This window comes from Oryctolagus cuniculus, chromosome 3 (assembly GCF_051225735.1).
Source record: "Oryctolagus cuniculus isolate XC-2025 breed Fujian yellow rabbit chromosome 3, ASM5122573v1, whole genome shotgun sequence".
NCBI classification, from domain to species: Eukaryota; Metazoa; Chordata; class Mammalia; order Lagomorpha; family Leporidae; genus Oryctolagus; species Oryctolagus cuniculus.
The window spans coordinates 108,198,944-108,225,014 of record NC_142869.1 but is presented as its reverse complement, the minus strand read 5'-3'; the positions used below and the strand labels follow the sequence as shown (position 1 = coordinate 108,225,014).

General features: G+C 39.3%; 1 protein-coding gene across 10 annotated transcripts in view; it reads right to left on the bottom strand.

Annotated features, from left to right (window-relative positions):
• ZRANB3 (zinc finger RANBP2-type containing 3) overlaps positions 1 to 26,071 on the bottom strand; it is a 294,900-nt gene that overhangs the window by 68,357 nt on the left and 200,472 nt on the right. For all 10 annotated transcript variants that reach the window (XM_070070994.2, XM_089329275.1, XM_070070993.2 and 7 more), the window contains 2 exons: positions 24,628 to 24,744; positions 914 to 1,033 (listed from right to left, as the gene is read on the bottom strand). In XM_070070994.2, coding sequence (XP_069927095.2) covers positions 914 to 1,033; positions 24,628 to 24,744 — 237 coding nt within the window. The remainder of the gene's footprint in view (positions 1 to 913; positions 1,034 to 24,627; positions 24,745 to 26,071) is intronic.

Here is a 26,071-nt window from a genome sequence, read left to right as displayed (position 1 = left end):
ACTAGGGTTAGGCCAGACAGAAGCCAGGAGCCTGGAGCTTCTTTTGGGTATCCCACATGGATGCAGGGATCCAAGGATTTGGGCCATCATCTGCTGCTTTCGCAGGCACACCGACAGGGAGCTGGATGAAAGTGAAGCAGCCCAGACTTGAACCGTAGCTTAACCCATTATGCCACAATGTGGCCCCTATACTCAATCTTAATCATTTTCCAGTCTACTGTCCAGAATTGCATGACTACAGTGGGGCACCAAAACTGAATGAATGAATTCTCCCTTTTCTCTTTATGTTACCCACATTCAAGGACCACCATGTAGGCAAACAAAAATTTTAACTTTTAAGTGCCTACACCACTCTCTAACAGCACAAGAGTATCTCCAAAAATTCATGGAAAAATGGAATACAAACAGGAATTTATTTTGGTGCAAAAAAATTTTGAAACCCAGGGGGTTTTTTCATTTTATGTGTTTTTTCATGAAACTTTTGAAGACTGCTTTTACTTTTTCAGTAAGTTTGTGGGAAGTGAGCAATAGCTTTTACACTTGATCTTAACCAAAGGGCTAAGAAGTGATGAGCATTAGCTTCATTAGCTTTTAATTTGACTTATCCATGAACTTTCTGAAGTAGCCTTATATACATGATCAAAAACAGAATTCAAAAGGAACATGACTTTAATTAATGCAGATAATCTGATAAATGGAAAATAATGATTGGTGTAAAAGGGAAAATTTGATAGTATGCCAGTATATTAACAGTTATATATTATTTCAAGAAAAATGTCAAAAATAATTCATATATGGTCATCTAAAGAAGGCAAAAAAAAAAAAGGTCCTTCAATTATGGGACTCTAATTAATGTTTAGTGTAGTAAAATTCTGCATTGTAGAAAGTATTTTGTAGAAAAATGGCAACATACCTTGTTTTCAATGACTGCTTCCGTGCAAGCTTGGAGCATGCTTAAATGGTGTGCAAAAACCAGGAATTTAAGTGAATCATTCTGGAGCATCATCTTAATATAATCCTTTACAGCTCCTGCCTAAATATGAAAAGTCCACTTATTACTGTCATAAAAATATGTGTTGAAAATCACATCAATTTCAAAAGGGCAAGAAAAATGCTTCAAAAATCAATACATTTCTTTAAACTTTTAAAAGCTTTGTTCTTTAGGCGGCCTAAGAAAGTGGAAGCCCACATATAAGGCATGTGGAAGAAGAGGGAAGAAAACTGAGATAAACAAGGGCAAGACAAGAATTAGGAGAGAAAAAAATAAAAAAGACAAAAAAGAAGTGGAAATAGGCTACGGCTAAGAAGGGATTGGCAGTTTTGTTTAGAAGGCAACTTTTAAAAAAAAGCTTACATAGAAAACTAAGTGGAATAGATTTAAGGAGAAAATGAAATGTAAAAAAATTAGATGAATAGCTTTTTTTTTTTTTTTTTAAGATTCAGTTTTTTATTTGAAAGGCAGAGTTACAGAGAGAGACAGAGAGAGATCTTGCATCTGCTGTTTCACTCCCCATGGCCACAAAGGCCAATGCTGAGCCAGGTTGAAGCCAAGGTCCAGGAGCCTCCTCTGGGTCTCCCACATGAGTTTAGGGCCCCAGCACTTGAGCCATCCTCTCAGGTCACTAGCAGGGATGCTGGACTGGAAGTGGAGCAGCCCAGACTGGAACAAGCACTCATATGGGATGCCAGTCACCCACCGCGCCACACATTGGTCCCCATTTGTTGTTTTTAAATGAGAAACTTAAAAGAATAGGAAACCTAGGACTGAGGTTTAAAGATTAAAGAGAGTATTTTTTTAACCTTAAGGAATTAAGATAGGCTTACAAACAGGCAGTTAAAGGAGATAGGCTAAGAGGACTAGAAAATGAGGGCATTTATCTTGTCTCTGAGAGGGAGGAGTTTCCAGAAGAAGCTGATGTGATAGGAACAAAAGCATAGGAGGGAGGTCTGAGGAAACAGAAGGAAACACACAGAGAAATTAGGGAGTAGAAAGAAGAAAATCAGGAACAGTAACACTGGGGGCAGGCGTAGTGCTGCAGTGGGTTAAGTCATGGCTTGTGATGCCAGAATCCCATACTGGAGTGCTGGTTTGAGTCCTGGCTTCTCTGCTTCCATTCCAGCTCCCTGCTCATACGCTTAGGAAGACAGATGATGGCCCAAGTCCTGGTTTCCACCTGGCCCAGACATGGCTGGTAGATGCATCTGGGAATGAATTAGTGGATAAGAGATGAGAAGATGTCTCTCTCTCTCTAGCTCTCTTCCTATCTCTCTCTCTCTCTTGCTCTTGCTCTCACTCTAGCTCTTCCTCTTTCTCTGTCACTCTGCTTTTCAAATAAATCTAAGTCAAGGAGAAAAAAACTAAAGATACTGGCTTTCCAACAAAATATCCCTGTCAGGTCACACTTTATTGAAGGTCACAGTCTATAAGTCATATCCATGCACAGAGTTTCCACTCAGCAGTTAGTGTCTTTCTTGTAGGAAAACAACCAAAGATCACCATGCATTTGTAGAAAGCAACCTGAATGAACAGGTAAGTTATATAAAGAGAAATAGAAGAGACTGCATAAAATAAGAACAGGATGACACAAACCTCTGCCTTTCAAATAAATAATCTCTCTTAAAAAATATTTATTTTATTTATTTGAAAGAGCTAAGGAGAGAGGTAGAGACAGGGAGAGAGATCTTCCATCCACTGTTTCACTCTCCAGATGGCTGCAACGGCTGGAGCTGCGCCCATCCGAAGCCAGGAGCCAGGAGTCTCTTCCAGGTCTCCCATGCGGGTGCAGGGGCCCAAGGACTTGGGCCATCTTCTACTGCTTTCCCAGGCCATAGCAGAGAGCTGGATCAGAAGAGGAACAGCCGGGACTAGAAACAGTGCCCATATGGGATGCCAGCACTTCAGGCCCAGGTGTTAACCCACTGGGGAACAGCACTGGCCCCTCAAATAAATAATCTTAAAATGTATCCATAGTACATCACATGGTTGAACTGTAAATATGGTAAATGTGGTCCTAATAATAATAAATTACTCTCAGAGATTAAAAATATAATAGCAGAAATTTAAAATTCATTGGAAATCTCCGAGAAAGTGAATAGAATATAAGGGCCCAGGGTAATATACATGAGTAATAGGATTTCCAGGAAACAAAATACAGTAAAATAATAGGATTTCCAGGAAATAAAAGAATAAACACAGAAGGAAAAACTAATCAAAGAAAAGGACATGAGTTTCCAAATGGAGAAGAACCCTGAGTATCCTTTACAATGAATGAAAATGGACCCAGAACAAGACTCATCAACAAAAATTTCAGAACAGTGGGGACAAAGAAATGCCTCCTTAAGCTTCTGGAGAGAGCAGGAAAAGATTCATAGGACCAAAATGAAACAAAACCCGAGTTGTATTTGGTTTCTTAACATTAAGTCAGAGAGTGATTTCTAAGAATTTCAAAACCAGACAAATTAAAAATCAGGCACAAAGGTTGAGTAAAGAGTTTCAAATATGCAGCATAATTCCAAATATGGAAATAAAAAATAATTTATCTTCATTGCACCCTGTCTTGGGAAGCTGCTGGAGAATGTTCTCCAGCAAAACAAGGGAGTAAACAAACAAAGAAAATAATAACAAAGAAAGGTGATTTAGCACAAGGGAGAAGTAAAGAGACTCTCATGATGGGAGTTCTGCAGCACATTTGAGTACCAACAGTCCAGACAGGAGCTGATCAGAAGGCTCCAGGGGAAATTTCTTCTGTTTTTTTAGAAGACTTATTTATTTACTTGAGAGGCATAGTTACAGACAGAAAAAGGGAGAGCCAAAGAGAGAGGTCTTCAGTCCACTGGTTCACTTCCCAAATGGCTGCAATGGCCAGAGCTGGGCTGATCCGAAGCCAGGAGCCAGAAGCTTTTTTCAGGTCTCCCACACGGGTTCAGGGGCCCAAGCACTTGGGCCATCAGCAGGGAGCTGGATCAGAAGTGGAGCAGTCAGGACTTGAACTGGTGTTCATATATGATGCTGACGCTGCAGGCAGATACTTAACCTACTGTGCCACAGCACCAGCCCAGGGAAATTTCTTTAAGAAGATAAGCTTAATAAAATATCTAATGTTTTAATATATTGGGAGGATATTACACAGCTAGGAGAAACTCTGGTTATGATTTAGTGGTTATTACACAGAAACCTAAACAAACAAACAGAAGAAATTAAAAAAAAAAAACAACAACTATGATCTCCAAAGAAAATAATGTTACAACAGGAGCTGCCACTTGGGATCCCAACATCACATACTGGAGTGTCTGGGATTGAGACTTGCCTCTGTTTCCAATCCAGGTTCCTGCTAATGCACACCCAGGGAGGCAGAGATAATGGCCCAAGTATTGAGTCCCTGCAACCTATGTTAGAGACCCAGATGGAGTTACTGGCTTCTGGCTTTGCCCTGGTCCAGCCATGGCTGTTGTGGGCATTTGGGCAGTGAACCAGTAGGTCAAATATTTCTCTCACTGTCTCTCCCTCTCTGTCACTGTGCCTTTCAAGTAAATAATAGATCTTCAAAAAAATTCATAGAATAACAATTGATTCATCTGTAAATATGGTAATCTTGGTTCTAATGGGATATCTGGTGAATACTGATCAAGTCCAAACTGGTACATGTTGCTATAAAAATCAATAAAACTCTAACTATCCACCACTTTGATGGATATACTGGAATAGGAAACAAGGTATGTGTAGGATGGTGGGTAAAGAGCTAACTTTTTTTTTTTTTTTTTTTTTTGACAGGCAGAGTGGACAGTGAGAGAGAGAGACAGAGAGAAAGGTCTTCCTTTGCTATTGGTTCACCCTCCAATGGCCGCCGAGGCCAGCGCACTGCGGCCGGCGCACTGCGCTGATCCAAAGGCGGGAGCCAGGTACTTCTCCTGGTCTCCCATGGGGTGCAGGGCCCAAGCACTTGGGCCATCCTCCACTGCACTCCCTGGCCACAGCAGAGAGCTGGCCTGGAAGAGGGGCAACCGGGACAGAATCTGGTGCCCCAACCGGGACTAGAACCCGGTGTGCCGGCGCCGCAAGGTGGAGGATTAGCCTAGTGAGCCGCGGCGCCGGCCAAGAGCTAACATTTTATCTTCCATATTGAAAAGCCAATTGATGACAGTTAAAATTATAGAGTAAGCAGTAATACAAATGAACAAGCAATATAAGCGCAGTGTTGGAGGGATTTGATGTAAACATTTTAAAAATCAGCTGGAAGGGCAAGTGGTTGTCTTTGGGGAACAAGCTTAGGAGGCTGTTAGTTTTTGGAATAGCTCTTTCTGGTTATTAAATATGAGATACACAGTTATGATAATACAAAAATTTAAGAAAGAGGGCATTTCAAAATTGAAAAATGTCTTCTTAAAATTAATGCATAAGACTGTAAAAGTCCCAAGATTGATTCTGCAATCTACACTTCACATGTATAAATTCTCTAAATAACAGAACTTCATTACACAATGAAACTGCAGGTTGTTAAGAACTTTAGCCTTGGATTTCAGTGTCTCAGAAAGTAGAAATGAAGCCCTCTCAAAACAAGGAACTATAAATTCAGGATATGTTGCCATGGCAACTGAACCACTTTAATAAAGTGCATGTTTGCCTAAAGAGCTATATTTACTGTGATAAGCCTTTTCAAAAAGTACATGTCAAGTTGGAGCATTTTTAAGGCACAGTACATTCATTACTCCCTAGTCCAGACTAACAAACTATATAATCACTGTACCCTGAGCCTCAGATGCAATCACCCTCCTCTTCCCAAGTGAGGTATTTCTGCCAGAGTTCTCTCTTCTGTTCCCTTCCCCATCACAGCCAGAGCTACTAATGCCAAGGCTCAAGCCCTTTGCTACATTCCTTCCAACCACTGCTGAGAGAGGCTTATGGTTACTATTAATATTAAAAGTTTAATTACATAACTGACTAATAGGCTCTCGGGACTAAACTAGTAACTTTGTCATTGGTGATGCTGCTTCCTAAGAGATTATTTATTACCAAAATACCCACTTCACAAGTGAATTCTTAGGTTTCTCTTAGGTCTATAAGTTGGGAATTGCGCAGGTTTGCATTTTAAAGAGCACCTCTGGACTATCTTGATTTTATTCTAATCAAAACTGTCACTGCATTTCTGATTTTAAATGATCTGAACAGGAACTTGCTTGTGAGCTCTCTTAAATGCACAGTATGTGGAATGGCAGGTCCTGATAATGATCCTCATCTTCTTTAAGCAGATTCAGGTTTTGCAGAAGTTGTAGAAAATGCATGTGTTTGCAACTCTTATTTTAATTTACTTAAGTTCATCTGTTACTAATAGTTCTACTAGCAGAAGTTCTAATTTAAGTAATTAATGCAGAATATGCATGATCTCATTTAAAGAAAAAGAAGTGTGTGTTAATATTTTTTTTCAGTGAATACGTATACAACATACTTTCTAAAGTACAAGTGGTTAAAGAAAACCTACCCTGCATTAAAGATCTGATGAAAGTTATTTGATTTTAAATGGTCAGCTTTTTGTCAAATAATGAGAAAAAAAAAAAGAATAAAAGAAACCTCAAGCCTGAGCTATGCCAGACTCACCTCTGATCAAACTTCAGTGAGACTCCTCTGAGCCCTCTTCTCAATTAAGCCTTGATCCTGGCCTCTTGGGTCAATCCTGTTCTTGCCAGGCCTTCAGAGACCACTCTTAGCAAGAACCTTGTTAATTCAGTTTAGTAAGAATCTCCCTACCTTTGATATCTGATCAAGCTCCTCATTCTCCACTTTTGATGTGGAAGTCCTTGTCCTATCTTTAGCAAGCATTTTGTTCAATCTACTTAGCAAGACTCTCTTGACTTTGATGTCTTCTCTTAGAAATTTTCCTCCTAGTGACCCGCCTCAATTCACTCACTGGTATAATTCCCCATTGCTTCCTTCTTGTGTTTGGTATAGAGCCTGCCCTCTCTGCTCTGTTGCAATAGAGTTGACCCCTAATACAACTGTCTTGAATAAAGCCTTCTTCACTGCTTTAACGCTGCGAGAATAATTTTTTCAGCAACAGGCATAACTTCCAGCTAAGGGAGTGTGAGCACAAAAGAAGCTTCCCTTAAGTCTTGAAGTCCTCAGAACCCAGACGAAATGGGAGTTTTGCTCACCTGTCTGGTGGTCACAGGCTTTAAGGAAAGTTTTAAAGCCCCCTTTAATTAGCCAGAGGTGAATCATTATGCCTAGCATTTCTATAAGTAATTCTAATATGACAACTGGGGATTTTGCTGGGGGCTACAAAAAACAGTCACTGACAAAGGGACTATAAGGAACACTGTTCTTTGCTTTTGGACATAATGACCCACACTTGAAATCTGATATCCTGGAACTGCAGCAGTCATTGTGGGGCTACAATGGGAACTGTTGACAGTAAGCAGTGAACCAAAAAACAGCCTTATTGAGATATAATTCACATACCACAACACTCACCCTTTTAAGGGTACAATTCAATGGCTTCTAGTATGTTCACAAAGTTATATATCCATCATTACAATCAATTTTAGAAGATTTCATTATCCTAAGAAAGATTCTCATTACTCTCAGCTGTCACCCCCTCCCAACTCCCATCTCCCCATTACTGCCAGCTCTAGGCAGCCACTAATCTACTTTCTATCTCTGGATTTGATTATTTTGGACATCTGAGGTAAATGGAACTATATAAATGTCATAGGTTTTTTGTGATTGGCTTCTTTCTAAAAAATTATTTATTTTCATTTTATTTGAAAAGTGGAGAGACAGAAACAGAGAGATCTTTCATCTGATGGTTTAGTCCCCAAATGCAGGCAACATACAGGTCTGAGCTTGGCTAAAGCCAGGAGCCTAGAACTCAATTTGGATCTCCCATATGTATGGTAGGAATCTAAGTCCTTGGGTCATTTATTTGTTGCATCCCATGATGTGCATTTGCAAGGAGTTGGATTGGAAGCAGAGTAGCCACGAACCCTAATAGGAGATTTGAACATACCAAATATCAAATTAACTACTATACCAAACATTTACCCTGCCAGGCTTCTTTAATTTAGCATAATATTTTCAGTCTATGTTATAGCATTTAATTTTGATTGCCAAATAATATTCTATTGTATGAATATAAGCGCACACATACACACACACAATGTACAGACTTAATTTTCCACGCCTAAAGTGGGATGCTGGAAAAAGTCCCTAATTGGAAAACAGGCATCATTTCCATCTATGGTCACTAATAAATATTAAATATATTCAGCTCTCCCAGTGGACTGATGGCTAAGCACATGGACTCTAATCTTGGCTCCATCATTTATAAGCTGAAAGACACTGAGAAAGTCACTTAATCTCTGTGCTTTACTTTCCCCTCCTATACAAGGAAATAGAAGTACCTACACCTCTGAGGGTTGTGGTAAGAATTAAGCTGGCATACAAAGTATGTTTGGAATAGTGCTTAGCACATAGGAAACACTGTGGAAGTGTTTTCTTTTATTATTTTTTTTTTTCAGTGAAATGAAAAAGCAACTTCAACCTTTTCCCACTTTCTTCAAAATTAGAGCCTGTGACTCCTGGCTCGCAAATCTCTTGCTGCCCAGAGAAAATAAAAAGCATCACCTCAAAAATCCCATTACTTTCACTTATCTTCACTTCCTTCCCTTTTGTAACAAGAGTGGTAATTCTCTTCTCTAAGGCCAAACCCTACAATTTGTGATTCCAAATCCACCATTCCTACCACCTCAAAAACTTTACACTGCTTCTCCTTGATTGGTTACCTCTTAATCTTCAATAAGGCCTTCTTTCTTCCCACACTGCTACACAGCTAGCACACTCTCTTCACTCCAGTACAATGATAACATCAGCAACCAGCATTGTGGGGTAAACTGCTGCCTGATACAGCAGCATCACAAACAGGTACCGATTCTTACCTGGCTGCTCCAATCCAGCTCCCTACTAATGGCCTGGTAAAAGCAGTAGACAACAGCCCAAGTACTTGGATCCCTGCCAGCCAAGTGGGAGACCCAAAAGAAGCTTCAGGCTTATGCTTAGCCCTGCCCTGACCATTTGGGGTCATTTGAAAGGTGAAACAGTAGATGAAAGGTCTCTCTCTCTCTCTCTCCCCCTAACTCTAATTTTTAAATAAATAAATACATCCTTTAAAACAATCATTGCTTCACTTGCACTTTTGCACTGATTATTACTGAGCAGCTTCTACTAATGAACAGGAGGCAGACTACCCTGTTAGAGCCAGGGACCCTGCCCTAAGCAACAGAACTGGCACAAGGGACCCTCTTCAGTCTCATATCCTCCCAGGCCCTAAGCAGCAGGGGATACGGCAGTGACCTCATTCTACATCACTAAAAATTATAAATAAGGTTCCACCTGCTAGGGCAATTAAAGAGGAAACACACTTTGTGCATAATAGAATCATGTTTAAAATAATTTGCCTTCTGGATAGTTTTTAAGGCACTAAGGAATGCTGCCATCCCCAAAGTGACAAGAAATTTTAAATTATGGGTTAGTCTTAATCATTTCCATAGAAAAGAACTGACATTTCTTTTAAAGTGGTTTTCTCTAAAAATGAGAGGCTGTAATGTACCTGAAAATAACTGAGAGCTGGCTAAACCATACATACCACTTCCATGTCTCATTAGTAGTAGAATATTATGATCTTAAATCTGCAGAATCTGTTCAGTTAATCCATTGTACTCTCAAGAAATATTATGAAACAATAACAATAATGATCCAGAAGAAAAGTAATTCTCCCTAATTATCTGATTTCCTCACTAACTGACTTTTTAAGAAAGATTATTTACTTTTTTTTTTTTTTTTTTTTTTTGACAGGCAGAGTGGACAGTGAAGAGACAGAGAGAAAGGTCTTCCTTTGCCGTTGATTCACCCTCCATTGGCCACCGTGGCCAGCGCACCGCACCTATCCAAAGGCAGGAGCCAGGTGTTTCTCCTGGTCTCCCATGGGGTGCAGGGCCCAAGCACTTGGGCCATCCTCCACTGCACTCCCTGGCCACAGCAGAGAGCTGGCCTGGAAGAGGGGCAACCGGGACAGAATCCGGTGCCCCAACTGGGACTAGAACCCGGTGTGCTGGCGCCGCAAGACAGAGGATTAGCCTACTGAGCCGCGGCGCCAGCTTATTTACTTTGATTTTATTTGAAAGACACCCCCCAAATACCCACAACAGTGAGGGCTGGGCCAACCTGAAGCCAGGAGTCCAGAACTCCATCCAGCTCCTCCAGACAGGTGACAGGGACCCAAGCACTTCAGTAATTATCCACTGCCTCCCAGGAAGCATTAGCAGAAAGCTGGATCAGAAGCTGGACTCAAACCAGGCACTCCAACACGGGATACAGGTGTCCCAAGCTGCAACTTAAGACATTGTGCCAAATGCCTGCCCCACTAATCAACTTTTTATTGGTACTGTTATTTTAGGTTTATTTCCTTTATATGCTACTTTTCATTATTATTGTTTGCCATTATTAAATTTCTTTTCAGTAAGAAATACATGGAAAAGAGATCATAATATAATAACATTAGAGAGACTTTGAAAAAACATGTTTAAAACATACTTTTGTCCTTCTAAGTTCAAGCACCTCCAAAGACAGACGAGGGGGACAGTGCTGTGGCACAGTGGGCTAAGCGTCTGCCTGTGGTGCTGGAATCCCACATGGGCACACCAGTTCATGTCCCAGCTGCCCTTCTTGGGATACAGCTCTCTGCTGTGTCCTGGGAAAGCAGTAGAAGATGGCCTAGGTGTTTGGACCCCTGCACCTGCATGGGAGGCCTGGAAGCAGCTCCTGGCTCCTGGCTTCACATTGGCTCAGCTCTAGCCATTGTGGCCATCTTGGGAATGAACTAACAGATGGAAGGCTTATCTCTCTGTCTCTTCCTCTGTCTGTAATTCTCTCTCTCAAATACATAAATAATCTAAAAAAAAAAAAGACAAGGATAACTATTTATAAAGCATATAGTTGACATATGCCAATACATAATTGTATAGTATAGCACTGTGTGTGTATTAAATTTCATCATATCAATATGACCTAATTTACTGACATTACCTAATTTGAAGCACTGGTATGTATTCCTGTCTGCCTAGGAGTTGTTGTAGGTTATGAGGAAAATAAAAGATTATAGCAGAGAAAGAAACTATTCTGGAGATCTGTAACATTAGGATAGATGGAAACACACTTGTCTGGGGGACTTTTGGCATTACTTTGCCTACAACAAAGGAAGAGAAAAGACAGTCACCAGAGTTCCTTTCTAGGTCCAGTGCTCTGTAACCACAGTTAATAAACAGTGTTAAAACAATCATAGAAAAGGATAGGAAAAGCATTCACTCCCCTAGAAGATCTGATGAGAATAAGATTTTTTTTAATTAATTTATTTTTTTTTATTTTTTGACAGGCAGAGTGGACAGTGAGAGAGACAGAGAGAAAGGTCTTCCTTTGCCGTTGGTTCACCCTCCAATGGCACCGCGGCCAGCACGCTGTGGCCGGCGCACTGCGCTGATCCGATGGCAGGAGCCAGGTACTTCTCCTGGTCTCCCATGGGGTGCAGGGCCCAAGGACTTGGGCCATCCTCCACTGCACTCCCTGGCCACAGCAGAGAGCTGGCCTGGAAGAGGGGGAACCGGGACAGAATCCGGTGCCCCGACTGGGACTAGAACCCGGTGTGCCAGCACCGCAAGGCGGAGGATTAGCCTAGTGAGCCGCGGTGCCAGCCCTGGCTGCTCCACTTCTGATCCAGCTCCCTGCTCATGAGCCCGGGAAAGCAGAAGAAGATGGCCCCTGCACCCACACGGGAGACTCAGAAGAAGCTCCTGAATCCTGGCTTTGGATCAGACCAACCCCAGCCACTGGGACCATTTGGGGAGTGAACAAGCAGATGGAAGATCTCTCTCTCTCTCTCAGTAACTCTGCCTTTCAAATACATAAACAACTTTTAAAAGAGAATATCCTATAAGTGTACACTTACCCACAAAACCAAATTTACCTGAAAACTCATTATTTTCTCCTTATTCTTATCAAGATTTTCAAAATTTACATGAACCATCATTAACTAGTTTCAAATGATCTTTAAATTCCTCCAGAGAATTTTCAAATGATTCAGTGAAAAGAACAGCATTTTTAAGAAGATGTTGCAGAGTACAAAGAAACCTATTATCCAACAGCTCGGAACTTGGTGAGTTTGGCACAGAACCTACTTAACAGAGGTCTGGGCACAAAATAGACCTCCTATGTTTTCCCTTTCTAGTTAATGGCACAAACATCAACCCAGTCAACCAAACAAGAAATCTGGATTCTACCTTTTCTTTCCCTTCCACACAGTCAGTCACCAACATCTACTGATAATATTGTCTTAGAACCTCTTGAATAATTTCTTTCTTTCCAGTTAAGATGTGGGGCAGTTATTGCCCTGGTCTCGATCACGAATATTGTTAATGTAGATTAACAGTGCTGTATCCCAAATGGATTCTTTGCCAATAGGTTTATTTCCACATAATTCACACAGCTGTAGTTATCCTTCTCCAATACAAACTTAATCATTTCATTCTATTATGCTGGGCTGGGCCTGAATGCCAAGCACTCAAATGTGACCTTCATGATTGCTCCCTGCTTTTGGAGATCTCCTGTCCAGTTCCAGTGAGAACTGATGCTTAACAATCTATATTGCAGCAATTTTGACCTCCCTAAATGTACCATTTCTGGTTAATCTTTGTCAATTTGTGCAAACTAGTTTCTATCTGCTTGAAATACACTCAATTAGCCCTATCTCTTTTCTGTTTTACTCCCTCCATCGTTGGTTGAATAGATGTTACTTGCTCATTCCTTGGGACGTCTTTCCTGCACCCACCCTGTACTCTACTGGGGCCGGCGCTGTGGTGAAGCGGGTTAAGCCCTGGCCAGAAGCGCCGGCAATCCCATAGGGTTGCTGGTTCGAGTCCCGGCTGCTCCTCTTTCAATCCAGCTCTCTGCTATGGCATGGGATAGCAGAGAAAGATAGCCCAAGTGCTTGGGCCCCTGCACCCACATGGGAGACCCATAAGAATCTCCTGGCTCCTGGCTTCAGATGGGCACAGCTCTAGCTGTTGCGGCCATCTGGGGAGTGAACCAGCAGATGGCAGACCTCTCTCTCTGTCTCTACCTCTTTCTGAAATTCTTTCAAATAAATAAAATAAATCTTTTTTTAAAAAGTACTCTACTATAGTAAAATGTACTGGCTTCCTAAAAAGATTACAAGTTCCCTGAGAGGTAGACACATCTTGTTCACCATGCTTCCTTAGCACCTTGCTACACAGTAAACAAATATTGACTGAATTAATCCATAAAGCACTTCAGTCAAAGAATGGTAGTATCATCACTAAGTATGCATACAATATAATAACCAAAGTATAATCTGTGGTATTTCAAGTAGATTTTCAGTGTGGCTTAGGAGAACTCTGAAGCACATTTTTTAAGCAAAAATGATATTAAACATAGATGATAACTAGCTACCTCCTGCAAAGCCTATTTAGTCTATAATGTAGGTGATTTGTGTTATTTATAGTTACTAAACTTCAACTATTACATATCAGTAATATTTCTGGGAAAAGTATACTAAATTTCATTGTGGTAATGCCATGAACTAATTACCACTGGCTGCAGCCTAGCCTTAGAAATACACAATTCTGGGGCTGGCATTATGGCATAATGGGTTAAGCTGCGCCTGTAATGCCAGCAGCCCATATGGGCACCGGTTCATGTCCCAGATGCTCCACCTTTGATCCAGCTCTCTGCTAATGCATCTGGGAAAGCAGCAGATGGCCCAACTGCTTGGCCCCCTGCACCCAGGTGGGAGACCTGGATGAAGCTCCTGGCTCTTGGCTTCAGCCTAGGCCAGACCTAGCTGCTGTGGCCATTTAAATAGTGAAACAGTGGATGGAAGATCTCTATATCCCCCCACACCTCATCCCATAACTCTGCTTTTCAAGTAAATAAAATAAATCTTAAAAAAGTATACAGTTCCTATACAGTTCCAGTTTATGTAGGTAGTTAGGGACAGAGGTTCCAACACAGAGAGAATAAGAAATGTCTAGGGGTTCTAGAGAATTAGGGTGGCAAGGACTGCTATTAATATTTGAGAACATACCCAATTTAGGAAAATTTGACTTTTATTTTCCTTTCTTTTCCTTAAAAGATCTTAGGAATTGTAACTGATTTCCCAGTGATTATCACCATTTCTAACTTTCCATTAGGATTTCCTTCCACAGATAAAAAATGACCTAAAAAGTTCACATGCATTCACATTTTCTTTCCCTTAAGCAAGGATTTTGAAGTCAGTATAATTAATACCAAGTACAAAGAAAGCTAAGTAAGTAAACAAGCAAAAAACAAGGTAGTTATTAACTTCAGGAGAAACAATAGGTGTCAAAGAAAAGAAATGTAATTATAGCTCAACTGTGAAATGTTTAACAGAGTCATTACTGGAAACAATGAACACTGATCAAACCAAAAATTATGATCAACCAGATTATGATATGGGAAAACAGAGCAGGGCAAAATGTATTGCAAATATTTTCCATCAATCTGTGTGTTGTGTTTTGATTTTCATAAAGGGGTTTCATATACCATATTTTTTCCTACCATAAGATTAAAAGTTTTGAAACTCATTGTTTTCCCTTGAAATGTGTGATTTTTGTATCTTCTCTAAAAAATGGCTCTATACAAATGTTAGGAATATTTTTATGCATGGATGTGAGAGTTTTACAATTTTAACTCTTATATTTAAGACTATGATTCCAAGTTAATTTTCTATCTACAGATAGAGAGATAGAGATCTTCCACATGCTGGTACACTCCCCAAATGCCTGCAACAGCTAACCTGGAACTCTATCCAAGTCACCCATGAGGGTGGCAGGGACTCAAGCACTTGAGGCATCATCTGCTGCCTCCCAAAGTGTGCATTATCAGTAAGCTGGATTGGAAGCTTAAGATCCAGAACTCAAACTAGTCACTCTGAAATGGGAAGCAGGTATGCTCAAGGACATTTTAGCTGCTACACCAAACACTTGTCCCCAAGTTAATTTTTTTCTCTCTTCTAAATAAAGTTTTATTTATTTATTTGAAAGGCAGAGTTACAGGGAAAAGAGAAGAAATCTTCAATCTGATGGTTCATTCCCCAAATACCCCTAACAGCCAGGCCTAAGTAAAGCCAGGAGACTGGAATTCCATCCAGTTTTCCCATGTGGGGGAGTGGTAGGTGCCCTAGCATTTGAGCCATCATCTGCTGCCTCCCAGGGTACATTAGAAGGAAGGTGGATAATCAGCTTCCTGCTAATGACCTGGGAAAGCAGCGAAAATTGGCCCAAGTTATTAGGCTCCTGTCACCCCTGTGGGAAATCCAGAAGAAGCTCCTGCTTCTGGCTTCAGCCTGGTCTAGCCCAGGTTGTTGCGGTAATTTGGGGAATGAACTGGTAGATGGTAGAGCCATCCCTCTCTTTCTGTCTTTCCCTCTCTCTATGTAACTCTTTTTTCTTTATTTTATTTTTATATTTTTATTTTATTTGACAGACAGTGAGAGAGAGAAAGAGAGAGAGACAGACAGACAGAAAGAGAGAAAGGTCTTCCTTCCGTTGGTTCACTCCTCAAATGGCTGCTACGGCTGGAGCTACGCTGATCCAAAGCCAGGAGCCAGGTGCCTCCTCCTGGTCTCCCATGCTGGTGCAGGGTCCCAAGCACTTGGGCCATCCTCCACTGCCTTCCTGGGCCACAGCAGAGAGCTGGACTGGAAGAGGAGCAACCGGGACCAGAACCTGGTGCCCATATGGGATGCCGGCGCCACAGGTGGAGGATTAACCAAGTGAGCCAAGGCGCCGGCCCCCTTTTTTGTTTATTTTCAAGATTCATTTATTTATTTAAAAGGCAGCATTACAGAGAGGCAGGAGCATCTGCTGGTTCACTCCCAAGACGGCCACAACGGCCAGAACAGTGCAAGGGCTTGATGACTTGGGCCATCTTCCACTGCTTTCCCAGGCCATAGCAGAGAGCTGGACTGGAAGTGGAGCAACCGGTCCTGGAACCAGCCCCTATATGGGATGACAGCATTGCAGGCAATGGATTTACCAGCTAATCCACAGTGCTGGGCCCAACTCTTTCTTTCAAATAAACAAATAAATCATTAAAGAAACAAAAAGGAAGGTGGATTAGAAGCAGAAGCCCAGGACTAGAACTAGTCTTTTGATATGTAATGCTGGCATCTCAAGTGGTGGCTTAACCTGATACATCACAACACTCACCCTCAAGTTCATTTTCATGTATGATGTAAAATGATGATATGGCTCCTTTCCCCCCCCCACCATGGTTATCTAATTATCCTACTATCATCTGTTGAAAAAAACCATCATTTACCCATTTATCACTTACCCATTGAGTTATTTTTTTCTCCTTTTATCAACCCTATGTGAGGTTCTATTTCTTGATTCTTTTCTGGCTCATTGATTTATATGTCTATCCTTATCAGAATACCTCAAAGTCTTGGTTATTGTAAATTTATAAGCTTTTCTATCATGTAGTCTGAGTTTTGTGTGACTTCAATCCTTTTATGTTTCTTAGTCAGTGTTCCTTGTGCCATTGAGAAGTATATAGACTCTGCTGTTGTTGGATACAATGTTCTATAAATGTCAAATTGGTTGATGGTATTAATTTTAGCACCTTACTGGATTTTTTCACTTAGTTGTTTTATGATTTATTAGGGAAAGAGTTTTGATGTCTCCATATATAATTTCAGATTTTTTATTTCAGTTTTGAAAATTCTTTATGAAACTACAAACTCTGCTGTGTATACACACACACCCAGGAGTATTATCTATAGCAGTCTTTCAAATGAATCGACTCCTTTATCATTATGTAATGCTCCTCTTTGACCCTTTCTTTGTTTTGAAGTCACATTATGTGCTATTAATATATCTACTTTAGCTTTCTTTAGGTTATTGCTTACATGATATATCATTACCATCTATTTAGTTTTCACTTTAGCCTTTACATCTACAGATAGTTTTTTGTAGACATAAGGTTTATGTAATATGAAAATCACTGCCTTTTAATTTGTGGATTTAGATTTTATACGATTTATTTATTTATAAGTGAAGATTTCTCAAATTTTTATTATTTATTTTTTATTAATTTTGTATTAACTTATTTATTGAAAGGCAGAATGTCAGTCTACAGTCACTGAATGTACCCTATCTTGTTTAAAAGGCTGAGTGTCAGAAACAGAGGGACCAAGAGAGAGAGACAGACAGAAAGACAGAACAGAGACAGAGAAAACATGTGCTTCCATCTGTTGTTTCACTCCTCAAATGGCTGCCACAGCCAAGGCTGGTTTAGGCCAAAGCCAGGAGCCAAGAATTCATCTGGGCCTCCCACAAGGATGGCCAGGGACAAAGTAGTGGGGTCATCATGTACTGCCTCACTAGGCAATTAGCAAGAAGCTGGGTAGGAAGCAGAGCAACAGGGACTACAACCAGCACTGTGAAATAGAATGCCGGCATCACAAGCAGCAGCTTAACCTACAGTGCCGCATCACCAGCCTCAATTTAATATAATTTCATTAAATTAAATCTAATGCATTTAATATACTTAGTTACATACCTGGATTTAAGTCTACCATATACTAGTTGTTTTCTGTTCATCCCAGTTCATCTTTGCTCCTTTTTCCCACTTTTGTATTTATTTAGAATGTTTTTTCTGTCATTAGATTGCTTTACTGGGTCCATTATATGTACATTTTAAATATTTTTTACCTAAAAATAATTTTACGTGCACGTGAAGTTGTAAAAATAATATAGAAACTTCCTGAGTACTTTTTTTTTAATTTGACAGATAGAGTTAGACAGTGAGACAGAGAGAAAGAGACAAAGAGAAAGACAGAGAGACAGAGAGAAAGGTCTTCCTTCCGTTGGTTCACTCCTCAAATGGCTGCTGCGGCCAGAGCTATGCCCATCTGAAGCCAGGAGCCAGGTGCTTCTTCCTGGTCTCCCACGCGGGTGCTAGTGCCCTTCTGGGCCACAGCAGAGAGCTGGACTGGAAGAGGAGCAACCAGGACTAGAACCTGGCACCCATACGGGATGGCAGCACTGCAGGCAGAGGATTAATCAAGTGAGCCATGGCATCGGCCCCCTACGTACTTTTAAGTAAGTTAATAACGATAACTTCTTATATAATTATAGCATATTAACAATACCAGAAAAGTGATATTGTTATCATTACTGTTTTCTATCAGTATAATTCTGTCACTTTGAAAATGTTATAAATGGTGTCAAACTGTATATAAACTGTAGCTACTGGATACAAAAGCATAATGTTTTTGAGAGTCCTTCAATTTGTTTCATTTACCAATTGTTCATTCCTTTTCATCGCGTATTCCCTTGTATAAAAATACTAGAATTTGTTTTGGGTTGTTACCAAACATTTGACTATTATACATACATTCTACAAAGGTATTTATGTGAAACTAATTTGTCATTTCTCTAGGACAAATATCTAGGATATTTAGATTCTTGTTTGTATCTCTACTATTGACTGATCCTTACCTCTGCTACTGTTTTTCATTTCTGATATTTCCATTTTATCAATTTATAGTTTCCATATTACTTCTGCAGTTCCCTAAATTTTCATGCATGTTGTTTACTTTTCTATAAAATCCTTTAACATATTTAGGGCTATTTTAAAAATCTTTTTCTAATAGTTCTATAATCTGGGTCATTTCTGAATCTGACTTTATTGACTGCCTTATTTCTCTCTTTCTCTCCCAATCCCTTTCATTTTGAAGGTTTTTTGGTCTGTTTACTTCTCAATTTCAACTGAATGCTAGAAATTATGTGTGAAGAACAGTATACATTGAGTACATGACACTTGTCAGGGTGACAGTATTGGGGCAGGGGTGAAGCAGAATCAGTATTGTCATTATTGAGTTGTTTTTAGGTTTCCTGTTACATTTACCTTTAGTGCACCATGAACTCCAAATTCCCCTGGCAATGGGACACTTCTACTTTGTGTTGTGAGAGTTTCTGCCAAGGGTTTTGCTAAGTTTTCCTGCTGCACTCTCAGCTTTCAGCAGTCCTACATACTGCATTACAGAGGCATCTCTCTCTCTCCCAAAGGTAGACTGATCTTGAAGTTTTATCAGTGCTAACTTTATGGTGGGGGCAGAGGGCCTCTTGATAACAGTTCAGCATAAGGGTATAGGCTGTTTGTTGCAACTGGATCTTAAGGGTCAGACTTTCTCATTTTCCTGTCCCCTGCCCTTGAACTATACCTTGTAACTATGGGTGGTCCTGTAGAGGCTTCTGCTGTATCCCCTTCCCCACCCCACCCAGCAGTACAAGGTCATGGCCTTATGCCAGTCAAGGCTCTGAGGGTTTTCTGCTCACTTGCAGGAGTAGACAATTTTTTTCCCTAATGTACCTCCAGAAGCAGTGGATTCTAGCCTAGATTTTGAAGGCTGAGGAAGAAAGGAATCTGCCTCTTCCACAGTAGCTTTAGGGTTTGATTTAGTATAGAAAAGAGTTCTGGTAAGGTTTTGAACTTGTGCTCCACTAATGGAGGCATTCTTTAGTCTTCTAGTTTGTACCTGAAGGAGGCCCATGGAAATAAAATGACTGTGGATCCCCCTGTGTCAGAACTTCTGTCACTACATAAGGCAGAGGCTCAGCCTTTACAGCTGTTAGAATTCTAGCTATTCTCATTTACTTTTATGGTGGCCAACTCTTCCTCACCTGCTCTTGCAAAGGAAAAAACATTCACATGTCTCACCTCTCTTCTTAACAAACTAGTAAAAGAAGGAAATTTCCTCTATGAGAGAAAGGTCACCTTTACAAAACTTAACAATAACATCATAATTATTGGGGAAAGACTGAATGAGACTGCTTGCAAGACAGGGCTGCTCAGTCCATCATTTCGATTCAGAATTGTGCTACTAGTCCTTTAATATGACAGGCAAGAAAAATAAATAGAAGGCATATGATCATAAGGAAAAAGTAAACATGTCTTTATGTGCAAACTGATCCTCTATGTTCCAGAATGAACAAAAAAGCCTCAAGAACTAATAAAGGGATTTCACCAAGGTCACAGAATAAATGAAAATCAATACTAAGTAATGAAGAATTGGAAATTTAAATTTCAAAAAACACTATTTTCAGGAGCCCAAAAAGTACGAAAGATGTAAGGGTAAATCTAACAAGATATATTCAAGAAAACTAGAAATTGCAGTGGGGAGAAATTAAAGGAGAGCTAAATTAAAGGAGAGAGATAATGTCTTCATGGATCAGAATACCAAATATTATTAAGAAGTCAATTATTCCAAATTAATCTATAGATCCAACACAATTCCAATGAAAATTACATGTACTTGACAAGCTGAATCTAAAATTCATATGGAAAAGCAAAGGATCCATAAAATTACAAAACAATTTAGAAAGAGGATAGAGTAGGCCGGCGCCGTGGCTCAATAGGCTAATCCTCCACCTTGCGGCGCCGGCACACCGGGTTCTAGTCCCGGTCGGGGCGCCGGATTCTGTCCCGGTTGCCCCTCTTCCAGGCCAGCTCTCTGCTATGGCCAGGGAGTGCAGTGGAGGATGGCCCAGGTGCTTGGGCCCTGCACCCCATGGGAGACCAGGAAAAGCACCTGGATCCTGGCTCCTGCCATCGGATCAGCGCGGTGCGCCGGCTGCAGCGGCGGCCATTGGAGGGTGAACCAACGGCAAAGGAAGACCTTTCTCTCTCTGTCTCTCTCTCTCACTGTCCACTCTGCCTGTCAAAAAAAAAAATAAATAAATAAATAAAAAAAAGAGGATAGAGTAGTGGGTGAACACTATGTAATTTCAAGATTTACTATAAAGGTATAGTCATTAAGCCAAGTATTAAGTTAGATGGAAAAATGAATGAAACAGAATAGTTCAGAGAAACACACAAATATGACAAACTGATATTCAATAAAGGTGCCAGGAAATTTAATGAGAGAAAAATGGTCTTTCCAACAAGGAACAACTGAAATTCATATGCAAAAAAAAATTTTAAAAACTGAGCTATCTTTACTTTGCTCCATGTAGAAAATTAACTCAACATAGTTCCAAAACTTACACTTATAATCTAAAGTGATGGCACTTTTAGAATAAAATATGAGAACATCTTGGAGTGAGCACTTGGCACAGCAGTTAAGACAGTCTTGGGTCCCCTGTGTCCTGTACTAGAGTGCTTGGGTTCAAGTCCTTGCTCCATTTTCAGTTCCAGCCTCCTGCTAATACACACCCTGGTAAGAAGTAGTTGATGGCTCAAGTAAGTGGATTCCTATCACCACATGGGATTGAGTTCCAGGCTGTGCCTTGGCTTAGCACTGGCTGTTGCAGACACTTGGGGCATAAACCAGTAGATGTAAGATTTCTATCTCTGTCTCTTGGCCTTTCAAATAAAATGAAAGTTAAAAAAATAAAAAGAGAGAATACCTTTGTGAGATTAGACTATGTAAATATTTTACTTCTTAGGATTAAAAAAGAAAATAAAATGACACACTAGATTATGCAAAGTTAAAACTTCTGTTCTTTGGAAAACAATGTGAAGAAAATAAAAATGCAATCTAGAATTGGAGGAAATATTTGCGAAAGATAAACAGATAGGGGCCAGCACTGTGGCGTAATGGGCTAAGCCTCTGCCTGTGGTGCTGGCATCCCAGAGGGGTGCTGGTTCTAGTCCCAGACACTCTTCTGATCCAGCTCTCTGCCATGGCCTGGGAAAACAGTAGAAGATGGCTCAAGTGCTTGGGTGCCTACACCCACTTAGGAGATGCAGAAGCAGCTCCTGGCTCCTGACTTTGGATCAGCCCAGCTCCAGCCATTGTGGCCATTTGGGGAGTGAACTAACAGATGGAAGACCTCTCTTTCTGTCTCTCCTTCTCTCTGTAACTCTACTACTCAAGTAAATAAATAAAATCCTTTTTTTAAAAGAAGATAGAGCTTGCTTCCAAAATATATAAAGTCCTTATCGTACAATGTAAATATTGTATTATATTGTATGTATTATATCAACTTGAACAGATACCTCACAAAAGAAAGTGAATAGCCAAAAAGCACATGAAGATACCCTCAACATAATTAGTCATTAGAGCAAGGAAAATTAAAACCACAATACTATCATATATCTACAAGAATGACTAAAATTAAAAATATGCAGTACTAATTGGCTGACAAAGATGTGGAATAAATGGAACTCTCATACAATGCCAATGGATGCAAAATGCACTTTGTAAAACAATATGGCAGTTTTTAATGAAATTAGACCATACTTCTCTTATGATCTAGCACTTCTATCCCTGGGTATTTGCCTAAGGAAGATGAAAATATATCTGTACAAGGATGTCCATGAATGATTATACTACTTTTATTCATAATAGTCCAAACTGGTAATATTGCAAATGTTTATTAAATGATGATAGAACAGAAAAACAATAATAGTCCCATATGTTAGAAGCTATAAAGGTAGCAATAAAAGGTAAATCAGTAATGACATATGAAGCAATCTATATCAATCTCAAAAATTTTTGCAAATAATAATAAGCCAGACACAAGGTTTCATTCAAGTAATCTGATTCTATTTTTCTGACATTGTGGAATGTACAAAACTATAGTGATAGAAGGTAGATCTGTGCAGTACCATGGTCTAGGGTTGAGTGAGGGGGAAGTGACTTTTACGGTGTATGAGGGACCTTTCTCGCATGACTGAAACATTCTTTGTCTTGACCACAGTGACAGTCACAAAACTATACACATTTGTCAAGCCTCATTCAATCACACATTTTAAAAGGCAAATTTCACATCATGTAAATTATACCTCAGTAATCCTCAGGTAGAAAATTGTTATGAAAAGTCCCAAAATTGAAAAGTATATCACTAATTAACTTATAAGTTTATCATGCAGGTAAAAACAAATATAACAATATATGATGAGCTTACTTGATCATCATACAAAGAGTTTAAAACTCTAACACTCTCTAATTTTTGACTTACAAAAAATTAATGAGCTGATAGACAAACTTTTTAAAAAGATAATGTTCAGTAATTATGCAGTAAAACCATGACAAAAGCTGATAATAAACATTAATATTTGGATATGGAGAAAGAGAATGTAAATTAGTACAGCCTCGGTGGAAAACAGTATAGAGATTTCTTAAAAAACTAGAAATAGTCTCGCCATATGATCCAGCAAACCCACCACTGGGTATATACACAAAAGATATGAATACACTGTATCAAAGAGATACCTGCACCACCATGTTTATAGCAGCACTGTTCACAATAGCCAAAATTTGGAATCAGCCAAAGTTTGTTCATCAGATGAAGGGATAAAATAAAATGTGGTATATATACCCAATGGAATATTATTCAGCCATAAAAAGAATGTAATTCTACCTTTTGCAGCAAAATGGATACAACTGGAGGACATGTTGAGTGAAATAAGCCAGACCCAGAAAGACAAATACTGCATGTTTCCCTTGTAAGTGCTAGCTAAAATTTAAAGAAACACACAAGAAAGAAAAAAATGTCTATGTGTAGTAGTATTGCTGCAAATATAGTTTTGTGAAACATTGTTTTATACCTTTGTCAAGCCAATTTTTAAGAATTTTATACTAGCATAGTTTTAATGATTTGTGATTTCTTTGAAATTTATTATATGTGGGTAAAAGGGTCATTTTTCCATTCATTTATTGTTTATAGCCGTTGTCCATATTCCCATTAAACTAGGGTCTTTTTGCTTTTAACTTGTTACACTTTTCTTGCAATGTAAATTATCTAAAAAACTAAGAAATTATGGAAAGAAGGGGAGAAGGAAAGAGGATGGGAGAAAGTGAGGGGGAGGAGGGTGGTAGGAAGGGAATACCATATGTTCTTAGAATTATATCTATAAACCATATTGAATCTGCTGAAAACTAATTAAAAATAAAAACAATAACAAATGAATATAATTAGGGCCAGTGCTGTGGTGTAGCAGGTTAAGCCACTGCCTGCAGTGCCGGCATCCCATATGGACGCTGGTTCGAGACCCAGCTGCTCCACTTTCAATCCAGCTCTCTGCTATGGCCTGGGAAAGCAGTGGAAGATGGCCCAAGTCCTTGGGCCCTTGTACCCATGTGGGAGACCTAGAGGAGGCTCCTGGCTCCTGGCCTCAGATCGGTGTGGCTCTGGCTGTTGCAGCCAATTGAGGAATGAACCAGCGGATGGAGGACACCCCCCCCTTCTCTCTCTCTCTCTGCCTCTCCTTCCCTTTCTGACTTTTAAGTAAAATAAATCTTTAGAAAAAAATTAATATATGCTTGTCTTCTAAAGGAGCAAATATAAAATATAATTCTATACTCCTTCATCAAAGCATACCTGTAAACTGGAAATAATCAATATATGGATAGATATAGTGATATTTATCATACTCTTATATACTTTGAATATGTCTGATTTTTTTCCAAAACAGTTTAAAAAATGGTAAAGACATATTACAATTTATAGGTAACCTGTTTACTTAAAAAATTATAATAAAAAGAAAAATTTGCATGAAGACAAATAAATACATGAGGGCTAAGCAATGAATACCTTGGCAATAGCAGTCTGCTTAAACATGCGTGTAATCAACCCCATGACAGTCACTGTGGCATCTGAATTTGGAGATTTCATTAATTTTTCCCACTCTTCAAAGCTGGCATTTAATTCCTACATGGAAGAAAATAACATTGTTAAGGAATATAGCACAAAGAACAGAACAATTAATGCAAACATGAATCATATCCTACTTTTTCTCTTTTCTGCACAGAAAGGTATTTTTAAAAATTCCCAAAGATACCAACATATTCACTGAGAAACATAAGCACAGAGTTAGGTCAGTGACATGTTCATGCCAATTATAGAAACCAACATCAAGTTGTGGGTGAAAACAAAGCCCTTTGCTAGCACCATAAATTGAACAATTACAGCTTCCTCTTAACGAGAAATTTTTACAAAAGATTTATTTATTTGAAATGCAAAGTGACGAGAGAGAGAGAGAGAGAGAGAGAGAGAGAGAGAGAAACAGAGAATGACAGAGAGAAGGATCTTCCATCTGCTGGTTTATTCTCTAAATTGCCATAACAGCGTTGGTCAGGCTAAAACCAGAGCCAAGAAATCCATCCAATTTCCCATGTGGGTACTCAAGGGACTCAAGGAGTTGAGCTATCTTCTGCTGCTTCCTAGGCACATTAGCAGGGAGCTGGATTGGAAGCTGAGCAGTTAGGTCTCGAAGCAGCACTCTGAAATGGGAGGCAGGAGTCCTAAGCAGAGTCTTAACTTGCAGCTTCACAATGCCCACCCAAATAAGAAATATTTTTTAAAGAGAAAATAAAATTTTAATTTTAAAATAAGAAAGCATGAATGTTATGAAAATATACATGGTAGCAAAGTATTTTTTATAAAAAACAATGATAAATAAGATATGATTTTTATTTAAAGAAACATAAAGACCAGCCAGTTTCAGTTAAGTAAAATGTAATATAATCATATATTGATTCTCCATTTTATTTTCTTTCTAATCCTAAAATAATCTAAAAACTGGATCATTCTTATTTTAGAAATAGCATATTGGTCAACGTTTACAAAATGCATACTCTAGGCTTTCAAGATAAAAAAACAAAAAAAACTCTTTATGCACAAAGTCATGTCAGAGAATACATAAGCACTGCACCCCCGAGAAGTAAAAATAGAGAAGGAATAGACAAAATATACTCTGGCTTTCTGATTTTCACATCTTATACCATAATCACAGTTTCAGGAATTTAAGAACAGAACTGCATCCAAGTTAGTCTGAAGACAGCTATTCATAATTAAAAAAAAAATGTACAGCAAGAAACAAAATTTCCCTTGTTAATATAGAATCCTATAGATGCTTAGAATTCTTCATATTAAAGCTTCTTTGCAATTGAAATACCTTTTTTCTATATTCTGCAGAAATTTTTTAATCACTAGAATATTATATCTGTTCACATATTTCATGACTAAAATTAAATTC